This window comes from Adiantum capillus-veneris, chromosome 5 (assembly GCF_014529385.1).
Source record: "Adiantum capillus-veneris isolate H3 chromosome 5, ASM1452938v2, whole genome shotgun sequence".
In the NCBI taxonomy this organism is placed as follows: domain Eukaryota; kingdom Viridiplantae; phylum Streptophyta; class Polypodiopsida; order Polypodiales; family Pteridaceae; genus Adiantum; species Adiantum capillus-veneris.
In genome coordinates this window covers 47,469,899-47,491,288 of record NC_140935.1, presented here as the reverse complement: position 1 = coordinate 47,491,288, position 21,390 = coordinate 47,469,899, and the positions used below count along the sequence as shown (strand labels likewise).

The window sequence follows — 21,390 nt, the reverse complement described above, 5'->3', positions numbered from 1 at the left end:
GTCAATGCTTAGACCCTGGGCTATGCATAAATCTGCTGACTTGCGAGACTGCAAACTGAATATCCGGCCTCGTGTTGCATACATAAATGAGACATCCAATAGCAGTTTGGTAAAGAGTGACATCAGCACGATCATCAGCATCATGTAGACTCAACTTCAAACCTGTTTCCATGGGAGTGGCAATAGGTTTGCAATCCTCAAGTCCAAACTTACATAGCAATGTCTCTATGTAACTTTTCTGATATAAGGCAATACCACCATCACACTGCTTAAATTGTATGCCCAAGTAATGATGCAATAGCCCCAAATCTTTCATCTTGAAAGTAGCATTCAAATCAGCCTTAAATTCAGCAATATGTGCCTCATTGGGAACAGTGATCAGCAAATCATCCACATAAAGAACAACAATGAGAAGTACATCACCCTCACGCTTTACATACAATGTGCTTTTTGTTGAAATCTTACGAAAGCCTCATTTGACCAAATGACTATCATCTTTCTCATACCAAGCATGAGGAGATTGCTTTAACCCATACAAAGCCTTCTTACATCTGCAACATTGTCCTCGTGTCCTTTCATGACAAAACCGCGAGGCTGCGTTACATAAACTTCCTCAAATATATCATCATTCAAGAAAGCAGTAACAATGTCTGATTGATGTACATCCCAACCAAAATGAGCTGCCAATGCACATAGAAAACGCGCAGTCATACAACAAGTGGGAGCAAAAGTCTCTTCATAATCTATGCCTTTTTTCTGTGCATAGCCCTTTGCAACAATTCGAGCCTTATGGCGATCGATCTCACCATCCGGCTTGCATTTCAATTTGTAAACCCACTTCGTACCAATGGCCTTTTTTATAGGAGGCAAATCACATAAAGTCCATGTGTCATTTTTTATAAGTGGATCATATGCTCATTGCATGGCAGCCATCCAATTTTTTGAATTTTGTGCTTCATCAAAAGACAGAGGTTCTTCAACATCATGTAAGCTAGACACAGCCAAAGCATAACAATCTGATGCATAAGATGCATGACCAAATGTTGAACGAGTACGACTAGACAAAGGTGCATCCAATTTATTGTCACGCAATGTATGCACCAACCATTTTGGCATAACTTTAGCCCGCTCATTTTCAGCCCTTTCCTCATCAAGTACATCATGTACATTTGCACCAGTAATAGGCTGATCTGTCATGGAAACCCCCATAGGTTGTACATTTGCTTCATTGGAATTTACATTCGTATTTCCACCACTGAAAAGAGGCAACAAAGTGTCATAAATGTCCTGTGAGCTTACATTAATGTCTCTAGTAGATGATAGCAAGGGCTGAATAGAATCCTCCACAAACACTACATCCCGTGAAACCAAAATACGCTTTGTTTGCGGATGATACAACCTGTACCATTTGCTTTCAGCAGTATAACCAACAAAAATACATTTGACAGCCTTATCATCCAATTTTTTGCGATGTGTTTGTGGCACCAAAGCATATGCCAAACAGCCAAAAACACGCATGTGCTCACTAGAAGGCTTTCTATCATGCCATGCTTCATATGGAGTAATGGACTGCAAAGCTTTTGTAGGACACTTCTTTAGTACATAAGTGGCACACATGATGGCCGCAAGCCAAAAAGAATGCGGCAAAGCTTGACTTTTGACCATACATCGTGCCATTTTCGTAAGGGACCTATTTTTCCTCTCAGCAACACCATTTTGCTAAGGTGTATAAGTCACCGTACATTGGTGTTTTATCCCACGACTAGCCAAAAATGCATTAAATTCATGATACATATACTCCCTCCCTCGATCGGAACGGAGGGTGCCCATAGTATATTTCGAGAAATTTTCAGCCATAGCCAGAAATTGTTTGAAGCACATAAAAACTTCAGACTTCACTTTAAGCAGAAATACCCATGCATGCTTGGACTAATCATCAATGAAAGTCACAAAGTACAGGTAATTACCCAAGGATGGAGTTTGCATGGGCCCACAAACATCACTATGCACAAGTTGAAACCTGTATGTAGCCCTAATTGAACCATCCTATGGAAACTTAGAACACTGCATTTTACCGAAAATATAGCCTTCACAAACATGTTCGACAGTTGCTTCAAGAGGCGGCAAAGAAGCAACCATATCATATTTCTGCAAACGCAACAAACTGGCAAAATTCAGATGCCCAAAACGTGCATGCCATAGTTTTGCATCTGAAACAACCCTTGAATCTGCAACTGCGTTTGCAAAAAATTTTCCACACTTGTCATACAAAGTGACCTTATACAGCCCACGGCACAAAAGGCCAGATGCAACAATTTTATCACCAAAACTGAGATCATGAACTCTATATCTGTCATCCACAAATTTGACTACAAGTCCAAGTCTAGCAAGTGCAGATACAGAAAAAAGATTCTTCTTGATCCCAGGTACATAAAGTGCATCAACAAGTGTGAAGGAGCTGCCATTTGCAACATTAAGCACAATCTTTCTAACTCCCTGAATCGGATAAGAGGCATTGTTGGCACAAGTGACTGAATTCCCATGAGGGAAAAACTCGAGAGAGGTGAACAATTCACGATGTGAGGTAATGTGCTTTGTAGCATCACTATCAAAATACCACACATGTGAATCTGCAGCAAACAACCGACATGCATGCATCATGAACAGCAGGATTGTAAGTGCACTCTGCACTAAAAGCCCATTCTACATCAACATTAGCATCAGAGTCTCCTTTCATAGAAGACTCAACAATGGTTGCATTCTTAGTGGAACCATCATTTGCAATGGAACCACCCTCTTTCTTCTTAGCCTCTTTGGCCTTCAACTTAGGACACTGCTTGATCAAGTGATCATTAGCTTTACAATAATGGCAACGCATCTTCTTTTTGCCCTTTTCACCAAAATTTCCAGATGAATTGTTGCCAGCAGAAGCATTAGGAACAGAAGTTTTTCCACTCGCACTAGAACCATAAGAAGTGGTTGCACTGTTATTACCACCCTTTCTTTGAGAAGCAATAAAAGCTTGTTCAACTGCACGCTACCTAGTCTTGTTTTTTCTGGAAAGTGACTCTTGCAACAGCAATGTGCATAATGCATCAAACTTGACAACTTCAGGATTTCCTTGGGTCATAAATCTCCAAGTACTAGCAAAAGTCTGGTAAGAATCTGGTAAGGCATCAAGAATAGTTTGCATAAGGGAACTGTCTGAAATGACTTTAGGTGCAGAAATAAGTTTCTCATTGATATCCTTGACACCAATAAGGAAAGTGTCCATAGCATCTTCCTCATGCATAATCTTTGATTCCAGCACTTTACGCAGCAAAGCAATATTAGCCTCATTGCGGCTTGCATAAAGACCTGCTAGAATATCCCAAGCCTGTTTTGTAGATTTCACTAAATGAATGTGAGGAATAATGGTACGCTTCACAGACAACTCAATCAATGCATGAACCTGCACATCCTTTACATCCCAACGAGCTTGTTCTGCCGTGGGAAAAACAACTCTAATAGCAGCAATTCTCGCAACAAGACCTGCAACATCCTCAACATCGCCTACATCCTCAAAACCAGGACGTACATCAATGCCCTGCACAATATTCCAGACACCCTTTGACACAAGAACATGTTGCATCATGTAAGCCCACATAGGACAATTGTCCCCATCCAATCTGTCCTCAGCAGCAAACATCTTGAACACATCTGTGTTGTTGTCAGCCATGGAAAATACATGCACCTGATATAAAAACTGCCCGAAATGAGGAGAAACTGAGTGAGACCAGCACGTACTATATAGCACAAACCGCAATAGACTGTATGGGACTTGTTATGCAGTATTTGGCACTGACAAAAATTATACACAAAATGACAAAATTGCCTGCACAGACCTGACTGTAGTGGAAACGGAGGCCGAAAAGAGCCCGAATCAGAAATCTGAGTAGACTAAGCTCTGCGAGCTTACCCAAAATTTTTGTCCACCTACGAACGCTCGCCAAAGCTCACAGAAATCAGAGAAAGTGAGCAGGCGTGTGCTGGAGCTACTAGCAACTAAGCCCGGGAGGACGCAACCTACTCTGATACCAATTTCTAGAATTAGGGTTGCAGAGAAATGCACACAGCTTGGAGAAGATGAAGGAATCTCAAGGCACACAATAGAGAGTGTATTACTAAGTGTGCAATGAAAAGATAGACAGAGTGATGGGCGTATATACAATGCATGGGGGAAAAAAACCTCCTAAAGAGGGGAAAAATGCCCCGACGGTCCTAGTGTGTTCACACACATCACTACCACATGTATATGGTAACAATCAAAAGGCAATTTTGAGTGTGTTTACGGAGTTCTCGCTATGTAACTCTTCTTCCTTGAGTTTTGGGGGGACACCTCATACCCTAAATAGCAAACACAAATATGGAAGTGATTTTCCCTCGGGGGGGGTGCACTATGTATTGATGTCAATATACGACATGAGTTCAGTAGGAAAGATTTTTAAATGCAAACCATTTAAGAAAATTAATGGAGATATGTTTATAAAAGGGATTTTTATATTTCATTTTGGAAAAAAATTCTAAAATAAGGGATCATCTTTATTCATTTATATGTGTAAAAAAAGGAATTTTTTAATTAACCCACAAAGATACATTATATATGGGGGGTTTTGAATAGTGCACTGCACAAGGATTTTTCATTTTATCTTAATTGGACTCATTTTATCTTAATTGGACTCATTTTGAGTTTCAAATTATTGAATTTTACTTAGCAGACATGGTACATTTGAAGCTTAGAGCCAAATATATCGTCCAAATATATAGTGTATTACTAAGTGTGCAATGAAAAGATAGACAGAGTGATGGGCGTATATACAATGCATGGGGGAAAAAACCTCCTAAAGAGGGGAAAAATGCCCCGACGGTCCTAGTGTGTTCACACAGATCACTACCATATGTATATGGTAACAATCAAAAGGCAATTTTGAGTGTGTTTACGGAGTTCTCGCTATTGAACTCTTCTTCCTTGAGTTTTGGGGGGACACCTCATACCCTAAATAGCAAACACAAATATGGAAGTGATTTTCCCTCGGGGGGGTGCACTATGTACTAATGTCAATATACGACATGAGTTCAGTAGGAAAGATTTTTAAATGCAAACCATTTAAGAAAATTAATGGAGATATGTTTATAAAAGGGATTTTTATATTTCATTTTGGAAAAAAATTCTAAAATAAGGGATCATCTTTATTCATTTATATGTGTAAAAAAAAGGAATTTTTTAATTAACCCACAAATATACATTATATATGGGGGTTTTGAATAGTGCGCTGCACAAGGATTTTTCATTTTATCTTAATTGGACTCATTTTGAGTTAATACTATGTTGTCTTCAAATTATTGAATTTTACTTAGCAGACATGGCCCAATGACTCGCTCAATGATTTGATATATAAAAAAAATATGATAAAAACCTAAACGCACGCACACTATTTACAATGAAAAAGCGAGCCTAGTCATTGTGCTAGGGTGTTTTTGTGGGGTGAAGTGGCTTCTTAAAATTATTTATGAGAGCCAAAAAATGGCTATCAGCAGCAACCGCCTCGACTCTGGCTCATGGGGAGATTATGCAAGGCATGCAAAAAATTTATATGCAAGGCATGCAATACGCCTACAATTTTGGAAATTACACAACTCCATAACTCCCAGATCGCAACTTTCAGAACATGTTGATATTGTAGGCAATTACATTATATAACTCGTGCAGAATCCATGCAAGGCATGGTGATGGTCGTGGAGAACCATGGATATGCATGGAGGTCGACCTTGCAACCCCCAATCTTTGCAAAAATTATATAAAATCCATGGGGTTTGCAAGAGCAAAGACAGGCATTTACCACGGATGCCTCTAATGTGGGACTGCAGAGAAGATTGACGAAACCAAAGAGGCTAGAAAAAGGTTAGGAATTGTTCAATTTATTTATATTCTAATTTGATCTAGAGTTTATTTTGCAGAGACATTATACGAGCTTGAGGAAAATAACACGGCTATCTCTACAAGAAGCGGTTGAAATTTCCAAAACTTGGTTATATCCTCTTTGTGCTATCAAGTGGGTTTTCATTATTATGAAGTCTCCTCCATTCCTTGTCCTTTCACGGCAAGGCAAGGAGCTACGGAGCACTTAATGAATGGTTAGGACATTTCAAAAGAGCAAAAAAGTCATCAAAATTTCTAGAAAAGCAAGGCTTTCAGGAGCACGGCTCCATATCTATATATGCATTGGGTGCATGGTCACTCCAAAGCATATACATCTTGCCGGAGTGAAGGAAAATTAAATACATGAAGCACATTAGAAGCACATTGACATACATAGCTATGAGTTGAATTAAACGTCAATAGCCATATCACAGGGTGCTATGACTTTCGATGCCAAGGGTGGTAATTCCAGAAAGATGATAAGTACGTAAAATTTAAGTTGTAAATTTTGAACTTATTCAATCTTGCAAAAATTTCAACAATGCCAACTTGACAAGCAGATGTTGCTTTGGTCAAGCAGAGTTTGGTAATTAGATGAAGTTTGATAGCTACGTTTCCTGAGCTATCTATTGTCACAATTTGACAAAGTCAATTATTTGTGAACAATTGACAAGGTTGATTTTATTTTTCCATGACATCTGTTGTCACATCAAGAGCATCCGTTGGCTATGAGCACAAGCTCCATCCTATCTTATCTTTTTGTTGTATTTATGTGAAGCAAGGTCTCAATTTAGGTCATGTTACATAAAAGTTTCCAAAGTTTGAAAAATGCTATCAGCATACAAACTTGGGAAACATTTTGCAACATGTCTTAATGATCTTTCATTGGGGGTCACTATGGGCGAGCCCAAATGGGCATGCTTAGTACATACAACAACTCTTACTTTGTCAAGATATATGGCTTTGTCAATATACATGGCTATGCGTCAGATTCATCAACATAGATGGCTATGAGCGAGCTTCAAGCAAACTGAAATTCACTCTCAAACGGGAGGGCAATGTGAAAAATCAAGACGTTCTTCTTGATTTCATTGAACCTCCTACTGAACGATGTTCCGGTTAAATGGACAACTCGATCTGTGAAGGATGCCACTATGGACAACATAAGTGTTCTTACAAAGATATCACCACTTTTTGTTTTTTAGGACAAAAAGGCTTCGCCAAGGGGAGAGTAATGCTTATGGTAGGACTAGGTAGGAAGCTAAGGGCCGAGATGCTGATGTGATGGGCTATATTTAGCAGGCAAGGGGCTATATTTAGCTAGCAAATGTGCTCTTGAATCTCTAACCTTAATTTGAATAGGATCTATGAGCCAAGGTCATTTAAAATCTTGTGGTGTGATTAGTAAGAGGACCTCTAGTAGTAATGGCAATGAACATCTTAGTTGCTACATCTACTCCAACAACTTAGTTTCAAGAACTCTATAATTTTCTAGTTACAATGGTTGTAAAAATTAATGTATTACTTATAAAACATATTTGCAATATTAATTGAGGAGCAATTTGGGAATTTTTTTGGAAAACATGAGGGGCATTATGAGAAATTTTGGCCAAATATGAAGGGTGTTTGTGAATTATTTTTGAAATTCAAGGGGTATATTGGGAATTTCCATAAATCTCAAGGGTATGTTGGTAGTTTTTCTGAGGTTGATTAAGAAGAATTGAGAAGAAGGATCGATTAACATATATAAGATCTTTTGCTTTTTCATAATTCAATTTGGCTCACAACAATCATCAAGCCAACTATACTTAGGAGTGATGTCGAAGCGAAAACGAAAAATTAGTGATTGTGGCATCCTAGACCGACGAGACGGGAGTGGATGCCCATGAAACATTGCAGGGGCAAGGAAAGCACCTAAATCCCTAGCCCTGCAAAGTTTCATGGCCATCCCAATCTGTCTCGACCGTTTACGATGACACAATCGCCAATTTTTTTACCGTCCACATTGAAATGATAACTTTGTTGTCGACGTGTGAGCATACCATTTGATAACTTGAATGTAGATGGCATGTAGACACAATCATACACCAGACAAAATCTGTTTTAACTATTTTTGGCAATAGTCATCTTATCTACCCGCCTTTTATCTCTCTCTTTTTTTGGACGATATTTGTCTGATACTTTTCGTTTGTGTCTATTCGAGTGCAAAACATAATTAATGTGATGTCTAATCACCATTTGAGTTTACTTGTTGTTGTGGTACGTCCACACAGACACACACACACACACACACACACACACACACACACACACATATGGAGGAAGAGAATTTTTAGAAACAATCTCAAGACAGATTCAAATTCTAGAGAAATGTGTTTTAGGGGATATGGAGGAAGAGAATTTTTAGAAACAATCTCAAGAGATTCAAATTCTTGAAAAATGTGTTTTAGGGGTATATATATATGTGTATATATATATATATATATATATATATATATAGTTGGAGGAGGACAATCCAGAGAGATTCAAATTCTTGAAAAATGTGTTTTAGGGGATAATGTGCCACGTGGAAGAATTTTTATATAGGAAGTGAAAAGGATATAACATGAATTGTAGATAGACAAGTTGAGGGTTAATTTAGTAGTGGGGAGAAGTTTCTAGGTGGGGGATGAGGGGATCAACCTCGACGGAGAAGGCGACATAGTTGACCATGCCGTTAGCAAGATCGTCAAACTTGGAGATCAATAGTTCTGCATCATCACTGTTGAGGCGGAGGCCCACCTTGGAGGCGAGCGCTTGCAAGAATTGATGCTTGGTGACATGGCCCACTGCCTTGCTACTGTTGCGATTACTCACAAAGTCATCAAAGATACCACGCGTGCTGATGCGTCGCTGTCGACATTCTGCTCGCACACGTCTAAGCAACGATGCGAAACGCGCCTGCCTCTCCTCCCCAAGCTCTACTATACCGACCTCGAACCTTTGTGGTGCAAGCCCACGGAGTTCCGGGACCAGTGGTGGCTAATGACAATTACATTTTCAAACAAGATATTCAAAGGGGTTGCTTATGTACATAGACCATGCAATGCAAGAGCTATGATACAAAAACACATATAAAGAATGACAGAAATACTTGTACATCTCTCCACATCTCTCTCTCTCTCTCTCTCTCTCTCTCTCTCTCTCTCACACACACACACACACACACACACAGCACACACACAAACACGTTACATTCAAAGTAAACACAAGCTCTTATCAACATATGCATATATGTATGTATACATATACATAAGGATTAATGTACTTATGTCTACACACACAATGGCACATGCTACATACACATATACAAACTGTGTATGCACATGTGTGTTCAGAATGCACACACACACACACACACACACACACACACATATATATATGCGTATCTATGCACGTGCATTTACATGCACAATGACACATAATACACAAGACAAATAGACATATTTGTATGGTCCATTTTTTGGTGTGTGTGTGTGTGTGTGTGTGTGTGAGAGAGAGAGAGAGAGAGAGAGAGAGAGAGAGAGAGAGACACACCTGTCTCCAGGGTGTCTTCTCGAGCTCTTTGAAAGTGAAGACGGTGTCAATCTCGTCACAGAAGGCGGTCCAGCAAACACGGTTTTGGGGGTCCTCGGGGACGCGATAGTTGTCAGCCAAAGCGCGCACCTGGCGCGGGGTGAGCTCAACCGCTGAGTTGTCGAGGGCACATGCAAACTGTGGCTCACTGATGAGGCGCCCTCGAAGCTTGTCAAAATCTCTCATGAACTCCCGAGATCGAATCCTGTCTTTGTACACAATCAGCTTCACCTTATTTATCACATCATCCACCTCCATACCATCTGGGGCCACCTGCCAATTCCACCCTTATTAAAGGGCGAATTTTGGCTTTGTAAAATTCAAATACCAATGTGGTCCTAATTGCCAATTCTGATTGTACCTTCCAATGCTTCATAATAAGAACTTCAAAACGATCGTCGCATGCGATGGTGGAGCTTATTAAAGCATAGTACTCCAAGAAATCATGTAAGGTGATCCGTTCGATGTTTCCGAAGGAAGCGGCAAGGAATGCCTCTGTAACCTTGTGCACATCAAATCTTTCTAGCATAACTGCCGGGTGGCACTTTGCGTTGTAGACTTCTTTTAGTCTATTATGAGTCACATACCCATCTCCATGCTACATTGCCACCACCATAGGAAGTTCAAACATGTTTCCTTGATCTTCTTCAAGGTAACACTTTTACATTATCAACCACAATGTTTTCTTACAAAATATGATACATAGAAAGATACATGCATTGATGCATGTTAAGTTATATGTGTATGTAAACATGCATATAAATAGACAGAAAATTTATTTTCTATCTAGATTGAGGCACATATCCCGCACATACATACATGGAGCTATGGATTCGTATCGATATTGTAGTTCAACCTATGTTCATCAAGTGTATAGATACATACCCAATAATACATATCATAATATACCCATAGTATGCGTGGTCTTTGCATTAAAAGCTCACCGTCATGAATATCATTAAAGTGCACGGACCTCGCAACATATCATAAATATTTAAAGATACCTGATCTAGCTTCTTAAATGCCCTCCTCACTAAGTCTTCTCGGAAGGCATTGAGCTACATGAAAATACATAGAAGGAAAGGGGTCATTGTAATCCAAAAGAAAATAGCCAATTCTTTTTTGGTAGAGATAGATGAGCTACCTTCTCTCTCAAGCCCCATAGAAAATCCAAGAATCTAATGTGTTTCTTGCAACATGACTCATAAGTCTTTACTAGTTCTTCAAGCTCCTGCTTGATTGAGAAAGAACGATGAGGCTTCACGGTTATAGTGAGATTAACGTGTTTTATAACCATACAAAATTGATAAGTTTTAGAAGAATCAAAGACTGATTATCTCTAATAAGAGTGCTTAGTATCTAGTTTACATTTGACATGCATGCTAGGATGCTCAAACAAATTACACCCCCAAACCTTTTGCATGCATAATATCCCTTGACATATTCAGGCAAGGCACCATGAAAATCTACATGGTAAAGCACTTTTAGCTCCTGTTTGTAAGGTCAAATGGTTTGCATTGGTCCTTAAATTTCTGTGTGTGTGTCTAACGACGTTATCTCTAGAGACTGGGGGATCCATCTTTGAAAAGTAACCCACCACACGTGCGTTCACGAGGTACTTTTAATGCCCTTCTACTCACAAACTTCACCAATAAATTAAACAAGCCCTTTTCCTTCATAAACCTGTCACATTCTTTTGCAAATCCAAGTTTTTAATCCCTCCTATAAATGTAATTCATTTATTCTGTAACTCTTTGAAATTTAAAACACCCCTCTCAAGGAACTCCCGTGCTACCACGCCCTGAGTCTGGAGCATAGGCATAAACTATCTATGTTTATCACAAGGCTGATCTATACATGATGTAGGAACATGGTAAGGCTGGTTATCCAGTAAATACAATGCAATGTGTCTATGTAGGTGCGTTTAAGAGTTACAACTAATAAAATTAATAGAAAACAGGCTTATGCACACGAGTAGTTCGCCTTCTATTTCCCAACACTTGAACTCAAACTAGTGGAACACCTTCATAGAGTGTTATCTATCATGAGCTTAACATTCATGAATGTAAGCATGCCTTAATGCACATAGTGGTAGCCTAATTGAATTTAATGTTTTTTGTGTAGGTCCATTTGATTTTCTACACCCTAGACAGGGACCTTTCTCTAGCATGTATTCTATATATTGCTATCATGAAGTCTCCATTGAGATGAATCTAATAAGCAAATGCACTAAATGAGGACTTTCAAACAATCGTAGCATTGTAGAATGAGCATTTGTAAATACGAATTCGGAATGTCTTTGGTATGGCATTATGTTGACTGCACCACACCATTCAAGCAAGTTCAATGTTATTTCGTTCTATCTAATTAGCCTGAGATGCAAACGTTTATGGAAAATTTATTCTTTGCATTACAATTGGTGATTGCATGTAAAGATTCTGATTCAGTATGCAGGATGATTGTGAGCATTCTTAGAAGCCAACGTGCTTCTCTACGATATGTGAATGGCAATGTAAATAATGTATTTCGATATGCCTAAAAGGTGGAAATGTAGAAAGTGCACATAGGATCATACACCTCCAGGATTGCTAAGCAATCATGGTCTCGTTGAATTCTATAAACCGTACCTTCTATTTGACATGAAAAATGTATCCTAGCAAAAACCCACTTAATATAGGTTCTTATGGTCCAAAGGACACTTTTTGGAGTTGTTGCTCTTTTAATCACCCCTAGCTACAAGTCATCCCCGTATTTTGCCACATATGTGAGTTCGGTCCTCTAAGGCCTCTGTGGAGAGCTCAACGACTTTTGGTGATACATAAGCTAGCCAAAGATGTAAGCCTTTCACATGGTGTGTTCCAAGATCAAAGCAAACAATTAGCAAAGCACAATTTAAAAATTGCCTATAACATTTGGAGGCTTGTGGAATACTGGAAATTATGTGCAAACCTATGTCTCGGGAAAGCCAAGAGCTTCTATGGCCCTCAAATGGACTTCCTTGCCAGGCATATGTTACATGATCCAAAGGGGACCACAAGCGCTTAGAGACGCACTCAAGAATTATGCCTTGATCAGGTTGATCGGGTCTATACCCTAAAGTTTGCGTCTCCACGCACAAATTTTCACCAAAGTAGGCATAATCTCGCTTCACATGCAAGAGGAAGCACTCTTAAGGATCACACAAAAAGGAAGCTCTAGAGCCATAGCCAACGGATTGAGGAGCCCAAAGAGGTGAAACCAACATTTGGGTGCAAAACCTGCAAAGGAAAATTTATATACTTACCTCTTGATTGATAGGAAGCTTTGTACTTGTAAGAAATTGTAGAAAGTCATCTTTAGGAAGATGTTTGTCACCATCTAGTTTCTTCTTGGCTTGGGAGATTTCCTGCACATTTAGAAATTGAATGAAGAGCCAAAAGAATGTTTAGAAACTAAAGGAATAACTGATCAAGTGTTGCTTGTAACTTTTCTTTCTTTTTTATAGCACTCTTTGTAAGGGAAGGTTCCTTCTTGAATAAACTTATTCCTCATTATACTTCTATCTACTAATGACTCATCAAAAGTACTATGGTTAACAATACATGGAGGAAGAAAAACTACCATGGAATTGTACGGGGAAGGATAAGTGTGTAAAAAAATGGTTTACATTGCACTAATTTTATAGCTCTTTCTTACAAAGTGATACTCAACAGGTTAGTACGATGGACATTATAGCATCAATCTGTTGGAGTCAATTGAAAGTTCAATTCTTTCCATACTACTCATCGAGAGGTGATGACCGTGTTCATTCTGTTTCAAAAATTATGTGAAAATACTCTTTCAACTTTCAAAATTCTCCTAACTTTTCATTACTCTCCTCTATTACATTCTGTACAACCCTTGGTGCTGCCCACGCTACATAACCGATAATTACATGTGCCAATGAGAGGACATGAAAAGACATGGCTAACAAGAAAGCATGGGTTCCTTGGATGTACTTCAGGAGGAATTTCAATTTTCAATCGCCTCAAGATAGGTGCATGAAAATAGCCACAGAGATATTTGGCGATGTGAATCTCAAAAAATTTCTTTGAAATGGAACCTTTATAATATGTGGATGATGTAGATCAACTGGTGAAGAGCATTTGGCTCATATCCTAGGGAGTTGGGATCAACTCCGGTGAGCGGGGCTTTGTCACACTACAACCCCTCACCTTTAGATCAACTGTTTAGAATCGCCGTTGATCTAGCAATATGGCGTCTTACCCTTCTTGGTGTGTGTCTTGGTTCAAATCCTGACCAAATTTGTTAGCTAGCATTTGTATCTTGAAAGTTGATTGTCTAATACTGATTTAAAGAATGCTGGCACCACAATTTTCCACCCGGAATACACAGACAATTTGGAAACAACACAAAAGCATGTGCAGCGATGAAAAAACAAAGGATGAGGTAAATCGAGCGAGTTGCACATAAAAGGAAACACAATGCTATCCTGCCTGGCACTCACAGCATGCAGCCCTTTATATCAACAGTGCAAATGGTCACCTCCAGAGGATCTAGATTCAATTCTTACTAAGCTAAATGGGCCGAAACCTCAGGCAGCCCATAAGTAGCGCCAGTCAAAAGAGTTGACGAAACTCTGCCATAAGACTATATACATCCTGCACCAGAAGTTGATGCTGAAGTGGACGGCATTGAATCAGTCGGCAGAAACAGCCAAGGAGGAAAAACCTTGATTGTGTTAGAAGAGAGCTTGCTTGCTATTGGATGAAAAAAAAAAGGAAAACAAGCAAAAAGAAAGAAGGAAGTAGGTGCAGGAAAGAGTAGGGGAGCATCATAGCTTTGCTTGACATGTATGACAACTGTGACATCCTCAGGAAAGCACAAATAAGTTCTTTATGTACTTTTTTACTAGAATAGTGTCACAAATTGCTCACTTGTCAACCATTGAAGATGGAAAGGGCGGGGGGATTGGGGGGGGGGGGGGGGGGGGGGGGGGGGGGGTGGTTAAGTAGGACTCTAAAAACTTTTACACAAATTACGTAGAGTCAACAAGGGTTTACACAAACTTTTACAAAGAGAACAAAATTTGTGTAAACCCTTTTCATATAACTACTTTTTATGGCCAAGGGCCTTTAAATATGAGCCAAGGACTCATTCTCTGGCATGCTTCAGTAGGAAGGTGTAGAGGGTGGAGTACCGGCATTGTACCGAGTTCAAGTAATATAAAGAAATACCGAAAGGGGCGCCAAAATTTTGGGACCAATACTCTCTAGGGTGTATCACGATTGTGACGTATTCTTTGTCTTTGTTATTACATTATACACGCTTCTTGACTCGTTACAGATGTAGATGCAAAGTGTGACTAACCCAAAAGCACCCCTGTTCTCACATGGTCACAACCTTTCACTCTAAAGTCATGCCTCTTTACCAACAGCCACACTCCTTCAACAACTAGTCATGCCCCTTCAACCAATGGTTGCGGCTCTTCATCGAATGGATGTGTCTCTTTGCGAAGGGTCATACCTTTTCATATGAACCTGTTCATCTCCTATGTAAGAAGCCTATTGTACTCAATTTTCAAGAATTCAATCAATCAAACACAGAGTCTTCTAGGTCTTATCTCTAAGTCAAGTTCAAGTTTCTTAAGTCTTAATCATGAGTTTAAGTACTTAATTAAGGATTAGTAACTAGAATCCTTACAGTGGTATCAGAGCAATTTCTTTTCCCAAGACCTGAAGGTTGTGAGCCTCTCACCCTCACCGCTACCCTCTCTCCCCTCTCCCGGCGTTGTATGGAAGTAGAAGAAAGGTGGTACACACATCCAAACGAGCATGAGGTAACTTAAATTTATTCTCCTCCAATGATAAAAATAAAAGACAACAATATGGATGAGTGTGGCATACCCAATGAATTTTGGGATCGTTGTGCCGGTGCCCCTTAGCGTGCCCTTTCATTGGGATGTACCCCTTCATTGGTGCCCCTTCACGTGATAAGGTATTGAACCAGCAGGTAGCATGCCCCTTGTTCTCCATGTTTGCACCCCTTCCTAGAGGATTGCACCCTTTTCACAAGCGATGGGCTGAATTCTGAAATCGCTGGGCTGAATGCTGGAAACCCTCTGCTGGTGACCCTTCGTGTGCATCACGTGGTGTCCCTTCATGAGTGTGCCCGCACCTATTCATGTGAAAGGGCAACACCTCTACCTTGCTCACACCTTTTTCCTAGGCGATGTACCCCTTCACTTGCGGTGGCTGCCCCTTGTGCTACTAAGTACTACTCCCAATGATCCCACCCCTCCTCTTCCAAGGTGGCACAAAGGTGTGCCCCTTCATGGTACCATCCCCACAAAACCCTGGCGCTGACATTCCCATCGCTGGCTGCTGAAAACGCTAATGCGATCTGCTGAAAAAATCCCACACTGGCAACTCTATGTTGTACCTCTTCGTTGCCTTTATTTTGCATACAAAACTGGCATTGTAAGTCAATTAACATTATTAAAAAAAACCCCAAATTTAATAAAACCCAATGTGGCCGGCCATACTTGATTGCCTTGCCCCAATTTTTTCAACTAGTGTGTATTGTTTACACACAAAAACGCCCAGCAGCGTGAGAATTACGAGCAACCACAAAATCATGCGTTGATTGATGGGGAAAAAAAAAACCAACAGCATACAAGGAGAAGTTCGACTGCCCTTCTTGCTACCTTCTGCTAGTGGTTACACCAGGGGACACCTCTTTAGTGCCTGCTCTTGTGGCGGGTTCTTCCTCGCTACCATAGCGATTCCCTTTACCTACAACGGCAGCGCAGCACACTCTCGTTGCAGATGGACACTTCTCTACCAGCAACCTATTCAAAGGGGCATCCCCAAATAGCTTCCTCTAGGTGGTTTTGGATGGCCTCAGTGTTCTCCTAGCAGGTTCTTCTCACTATAGTGTTCTCCTCACTACAGTGTATACACCTTTCCAGCCTCGCTATGATATTCCTTCGAAGCAATCAGTATGGCCGAATCACAAGATGGCAAGAACTCTATTCCACCTAAGGACCCGATAGCAGTTCTCAAAGAGCAGATGGTAGTACTTTCCACGAGCCTCGCATCAATTCACACTCGATTGGATCAGATACAGACGCAAACCTCTTCTAGAAGTCACCATATTGCTTTTCGGAGGACAAATGTTGCTTCTCCGCCGTCTTCTTTTGAAGCTTCAGTAGTCGACCAGGAAGCACCACTCAAACCAAAGACTTCGAAACCCAAATTCTCTCACCCAAAGCATGGTTTCTCAGAGACAACTAGACACAAAGTAACTTCAAGCGAGCCACACAAGTCTCAACATGAATATTCTTGGAAATGTTATAGTTCTCAGCAACCTACTTCTTAGTGGAATCATCAACAACAAAAGCAGCAACATGAAGCTTCCAAAGGATCTCATTTAAAAAGCAATCAGCCATATCAAGATGGGCTTACTTAGTGGCACATATATCCGACCCTAGTCAAGTACTCGGTCATGAATACCGCGACCCTGGACAAGTTCCCCCTTGCAAGCCAGGCCCTACATCGAAGTCTTTCTTGTCTGATGGTGGTAAAGTTGAAGATTTATTAATCCTTTCCTTGTGCAAGAGGATCATTCAGAGGTCTAAGAGGCAACAACTCCCTCAACCTCCCCCTTCTCAATTGGAAGCCTTAATACCCGCTGAACCAGCTGAAAATTCAGAAATGTTTATGGAAAGAAAGTTAGACGCGAAGCAAGACATGCTGAAAGAATGGCAGAAATGGAACGCAGACACGCAGAGAGAAGAGCAGAAAGAGAAGCAGAAAGAAGGGAAGCCAAAGCAAGACAAGAACAGAGCAACCGACACAACAAAGTGTAAGGTGCAGCGGAATGAATCTCAAGATGTGTGATCCATATTTTGCTCAAGGTTCCTTTTAGTTCTTATGGAAGGGAGAGCCTTCCGTTCTTAATGGAGTGCTATGATCACGAACAAAGTGAGTGGATACTGTGCGTGCAAGTGTATGAGACTGAGAGATAGAGAGAAGAGAGATACGACACCAGAGACATTGTAAAACCCTCCTCCGAAGGCCCCACTCTCGTTGGCGAGAGTGGTCTATGATTGATTGCACAATGGATACAATGATGATGCATGGACTGATGCAACTCGAGACTATGTCGTGACGACGACAGGAATGGCGACACTGACCTAAGGGCTGAATTCTGCAATCTTCTATCTGCTGTCCAAAAACGCTGAAGGTGGCTGAATTCTGCCCTGCTGGAAAACGCTAGGAAAAACCCTGGTATCTGCTGTCTTTAAGGCTGAAAATCTGCAGCATGTGTCGGGGCTGAAATGGCTATGATAAGGGGCTGAAAATCACCTTCTGCAAACAAATGGCACAAAAGCTAAAACTCAACCTACGCTGACATGGACCAAAAACGCTAGGCAAAGAACTTTGCTGCGGTAGCACTTGCAAAAACGCTAGGCTTGTAAATCTGCTGGTTTTCCAAAACGCTAGGTAAAGAACTCTGCTGGCGATAATGGCCTTGTTGCAGAAACGCTAGGGACTGGAGCTGCAATCAAGCATTTGCTGAAAACGCCAAGGCAAAAGGGGGTTGCCGACGATGATGCAAAACGCTAGCTCTTGGGTGAGGGAAAACGCCAAGAGGTTCTTGGGGAGTCTTGCTGAGAGAGGGGGGAACCTGTCGCCAATGGCCTGCTGTTCTCCTTGCTCATCTGCCATTTAGTGCTAACTTTGGTTTGCTTATATATTTTCTTACCCAATTTTCCCTACCTACTTTTGTTGGAAAGTCACTTAAATTAATAAGTGAAAAATGTCAAAAAAAGGAAAAATAGGCTAAATGCACTGGAAAATTCCCCCGATAGAATCTGATGGATTCTGATGGGAATACTGATGATCATGCTGTGTGCAACCAGAGGATATGCATCTACACTGTGACTGGGCATGCACGGTCTACGAATAGACTCACAAAAGTGCCAGATCACTTCTAATCTAGATTGACTGGACTGACTGAACCCTAATCATGTTGTAGCTTGTCCACGGACGCTTAGGGTTGGATGTGTCACGTGACATCCCTTCTTTTCAAAGTGAGGTACTGATACCAAACTGTATGGCGTCGAGGGAGATCGCCAATAGGATCCGGAACCCTGGAAGGAACTCTTCGCCGACCCACTCTGATGTGTGGATCGTGCAGTACTTGAACTTCATAAAGGTCTGCAACGCTTGCTTCTTTGGGCCGCGCCGAAAGCAACACAAAGTCTTCTGTGGCTCCTTCGATGCTTCAACTTCATCTAGAGTCGTGCTTCTTTCTTCTTCAAGAATCTCCATGGCTGAAAATTCCTGAGCCATTTCCAACACAAAACCATGAACATACCCATTCCATGTAAAGTGAGTGGAAAAAATCTTGTCTTCTTCTAAAGACTGTGTATGCAATGTAAATGAACCAATAGACGGAATGCCAAACCGTTCACCACATACACGCAAACAATGAGATCGAATCTTTCTCTTATGATCTAGAGCAATCAACTGTGGCACTTCACAACGGAAATGCCCATGCTTGGTGCTCATATTGTCCTGTGCTCTCTCTACGAATGTGTCATGCCAAGGAAGACATGAAATGTGCCTTCCTTGAGTGCATACTTTTAAGCTTTTCATGAGAAATCCACATACATTCGTGCTCATCCATGAGTGGAACGTGCTCAACGTACAATATGTGATGCCTAGGAAAAGGGATCACATAAAGACGCCGACTAAAATACAGGAAACGGTCACGAATGAAACACTCGAACAATGCATGCGTACTCATCATGCGAGCACATAATACTTCCTGTGAGGGTTCTTTGGACCTAGGCTCGAGAGCCAAGATCGATCCTTCCTTAAGGATCAAATCGTCCTGTGGGAATTCTTTGAACCTCGACTCAAGAGCCAAGATCGAGTCTTCGTGATTGATCGTCTCTGCAATGAGGTTAGCTTCACTAGAAAAAGCATCAACTAACACATCATCCTTGTGAACAATCACATCTTCTTCATGCAACTCATCATGCTTGTGGGAAATCACATCTTGATCATGCAAATCATCATGCTCGTGAGAAATCACATCTTGATCGTGCAAATCATCATGATTGTCTTTACCATCCAAATCATCATGCTGATCATTGTCAATCAAATCATCATGTTGCTCACAATCATGCAAATCCTGTGTATCATGCTTTGGAGAAAAAGAGACTGAGAGAGTCTCCTTCGCATGAATCCGATCAATCTTGTCCTGCATATTAGCAATGAGAGATGGAGAATGAACAATGTCCTCTCCATGAATGACGATGGGAAAATCACTTTTGGCATTGAGAGTGAAAGTGTTAGCCTCCCAATCAATGAGAGGGTTAGCATCACGAAACCATCGAATGCCCAAAATCATATCACATCCTGAGAGAGGAGAGACAACAAATCTTCTAGTGAAGGCAGCTTTTGAATGGCAAACAACACATCAAGGCACTCCTCCGTGATGAGAGCGTCCATACCGGGAACAAAGCCAAAGACCTCGATAGGAGATCTCTGACTAACTTCTAGGCGGGCTCTCTCAACAAGAGAGAGACTGATCACATCATGCATACTACCTGGGTCAAACAATATGACAAAACGCTGCCCTATCATATGACCATAACATTTAATAAGAGAATCATCAATGGGAGGGTCATGAGAAACTTGGGGCACACTCGTGTTATCATTAATTGCATGGACAGAGGAAGTGGGTTCTGTGGATTCTTTAGATTCATTCGATTCAAGCTTAGGACATGTTCTTTTTATGTGACAATGAAAACAACGACCTTCCTTAGAATAAGTGCTTTGCTCTTCCGACGTGATGTATCCTCCTACAATTCCTTGTGCTACCTTTTTATCTGGAGTAAGCTTAGGTTTAGCAATTGTGTTAGCCTTACCCTTAGATTCATTGGAAGAGTTCTTTTCTGAGAGACTGTTGGAAGATTCATTAGGAGAGTTACCATTCTTACCGTTTTGAGGGTTTTGAGAAGTCTGCGAGGTATTTGTGGACGTCTTATTCTCCTTAAGCTTTCCCTTGTTCTGCTTCATCTCCTGTGCGAGAGCAATCGCTACCGCCTTGTTGAGATCGATTGAATCGAGCACCTTGACATCGTACTTGATATACTCGTCCAATCCATAAAGGAATGCCTCTTTGCGTTCATCATCCGACTTGCGTAATTGGGTACCTAGTTGCAAAACACGATTAGAAAAAGACGTAACTGGCATACCATTTTGCTTGATCTCTTTGAGCCTCACGCTCGATCTCCAAGGCCACTCTTTGAGCTGCATGCTCGGCCTCAAAGACCGCGTTTCGTGCTGCCTCTTCCGCCTTTCTTTGTTGTTTTCGTTCTTTGCGTTCGTCGCGCTCGCGTTCTAAAGCAAGGCGATTTGCTTCTTGCTCACAGTACGTAGCAAGGCGATTTGCTTCTTGTTTATCCATCATGGCCATCATTTGCTTGACCATTGCTTCCATAGGGTTTGGTACACTTGGTGGCGTAGATGGAGAAGAGGGAGGGTCGAAAAAGTCTCCTGGTGGGGAAAATTCTTCGTCGCCTCTCTCATGCTCATCACCTGTATGCGAAGTATCCATTCCGCTTCCGGTGACGACCATGCACTATGATCTTTGGTCCTTAAGTCCACGAGGAACTTTGGTTCTTCTTGAGGGTCTTGAGGTTCTTGGGTTCTTGAGGATCTTGAGGTTCTTGAGGTTTTCTTTCGCTTGCAAACCGTGTTTGAGAAGGATCTTCTCTTCACCCGAGTTCTACTCCTTTCTGCGGCGCACCCCTTGGC

General features: G+C 41.1%; 1 protein-coding gene across 2 annotated transcripts in view; it reads right to left on the bottom strand.

Annotated features, from left to right (window-relative positions):
* Window positions 1–8,359: 8,359 nt before the first annotated feature.
* LOC147457256 (uncharacterized) overlaps window positions 8,360–21,390 on the bottom strand; it is a 52,137-nt gene continuing 39,106 nt past the window's right edge. Inside the window, exons 2-7 of one of the 2 annotated variants that reach the window (XM_086512195.1) lie at window positions 12,858–12,959; window positions 10,719–10,805; window positions 10,579–10,632; window positions 9,936–10,172; window positions 9,536–9,847; window positions 8,360–8,980 (exon numbers count right to left, since the gene is read on the bottom strand). In XM_086512195.1, coding sequence (XP_086368321.1) covers window positions 8,597–8,980; window positions 9,536–9,847; window positions 9,936–10,172; window positions 10,579–10,632; window positions 10,719–10,805; window positions 12,858–12,959 — 1,176 coding nt within the window. In that variant the 3' untranslated portion in view covers window positions 8,360–8,596. The remainder of the gene's footprint in view (window positions 8,981–9,535; window positions 9,848–9,935; window positions 10,173–10,578; window positions 10,633–10,718; window positions 10,806–12,857; window positions 12,960–21,390) is intronic. The other variant, XM_086512196.1, reaches the window with a different exon arrangement.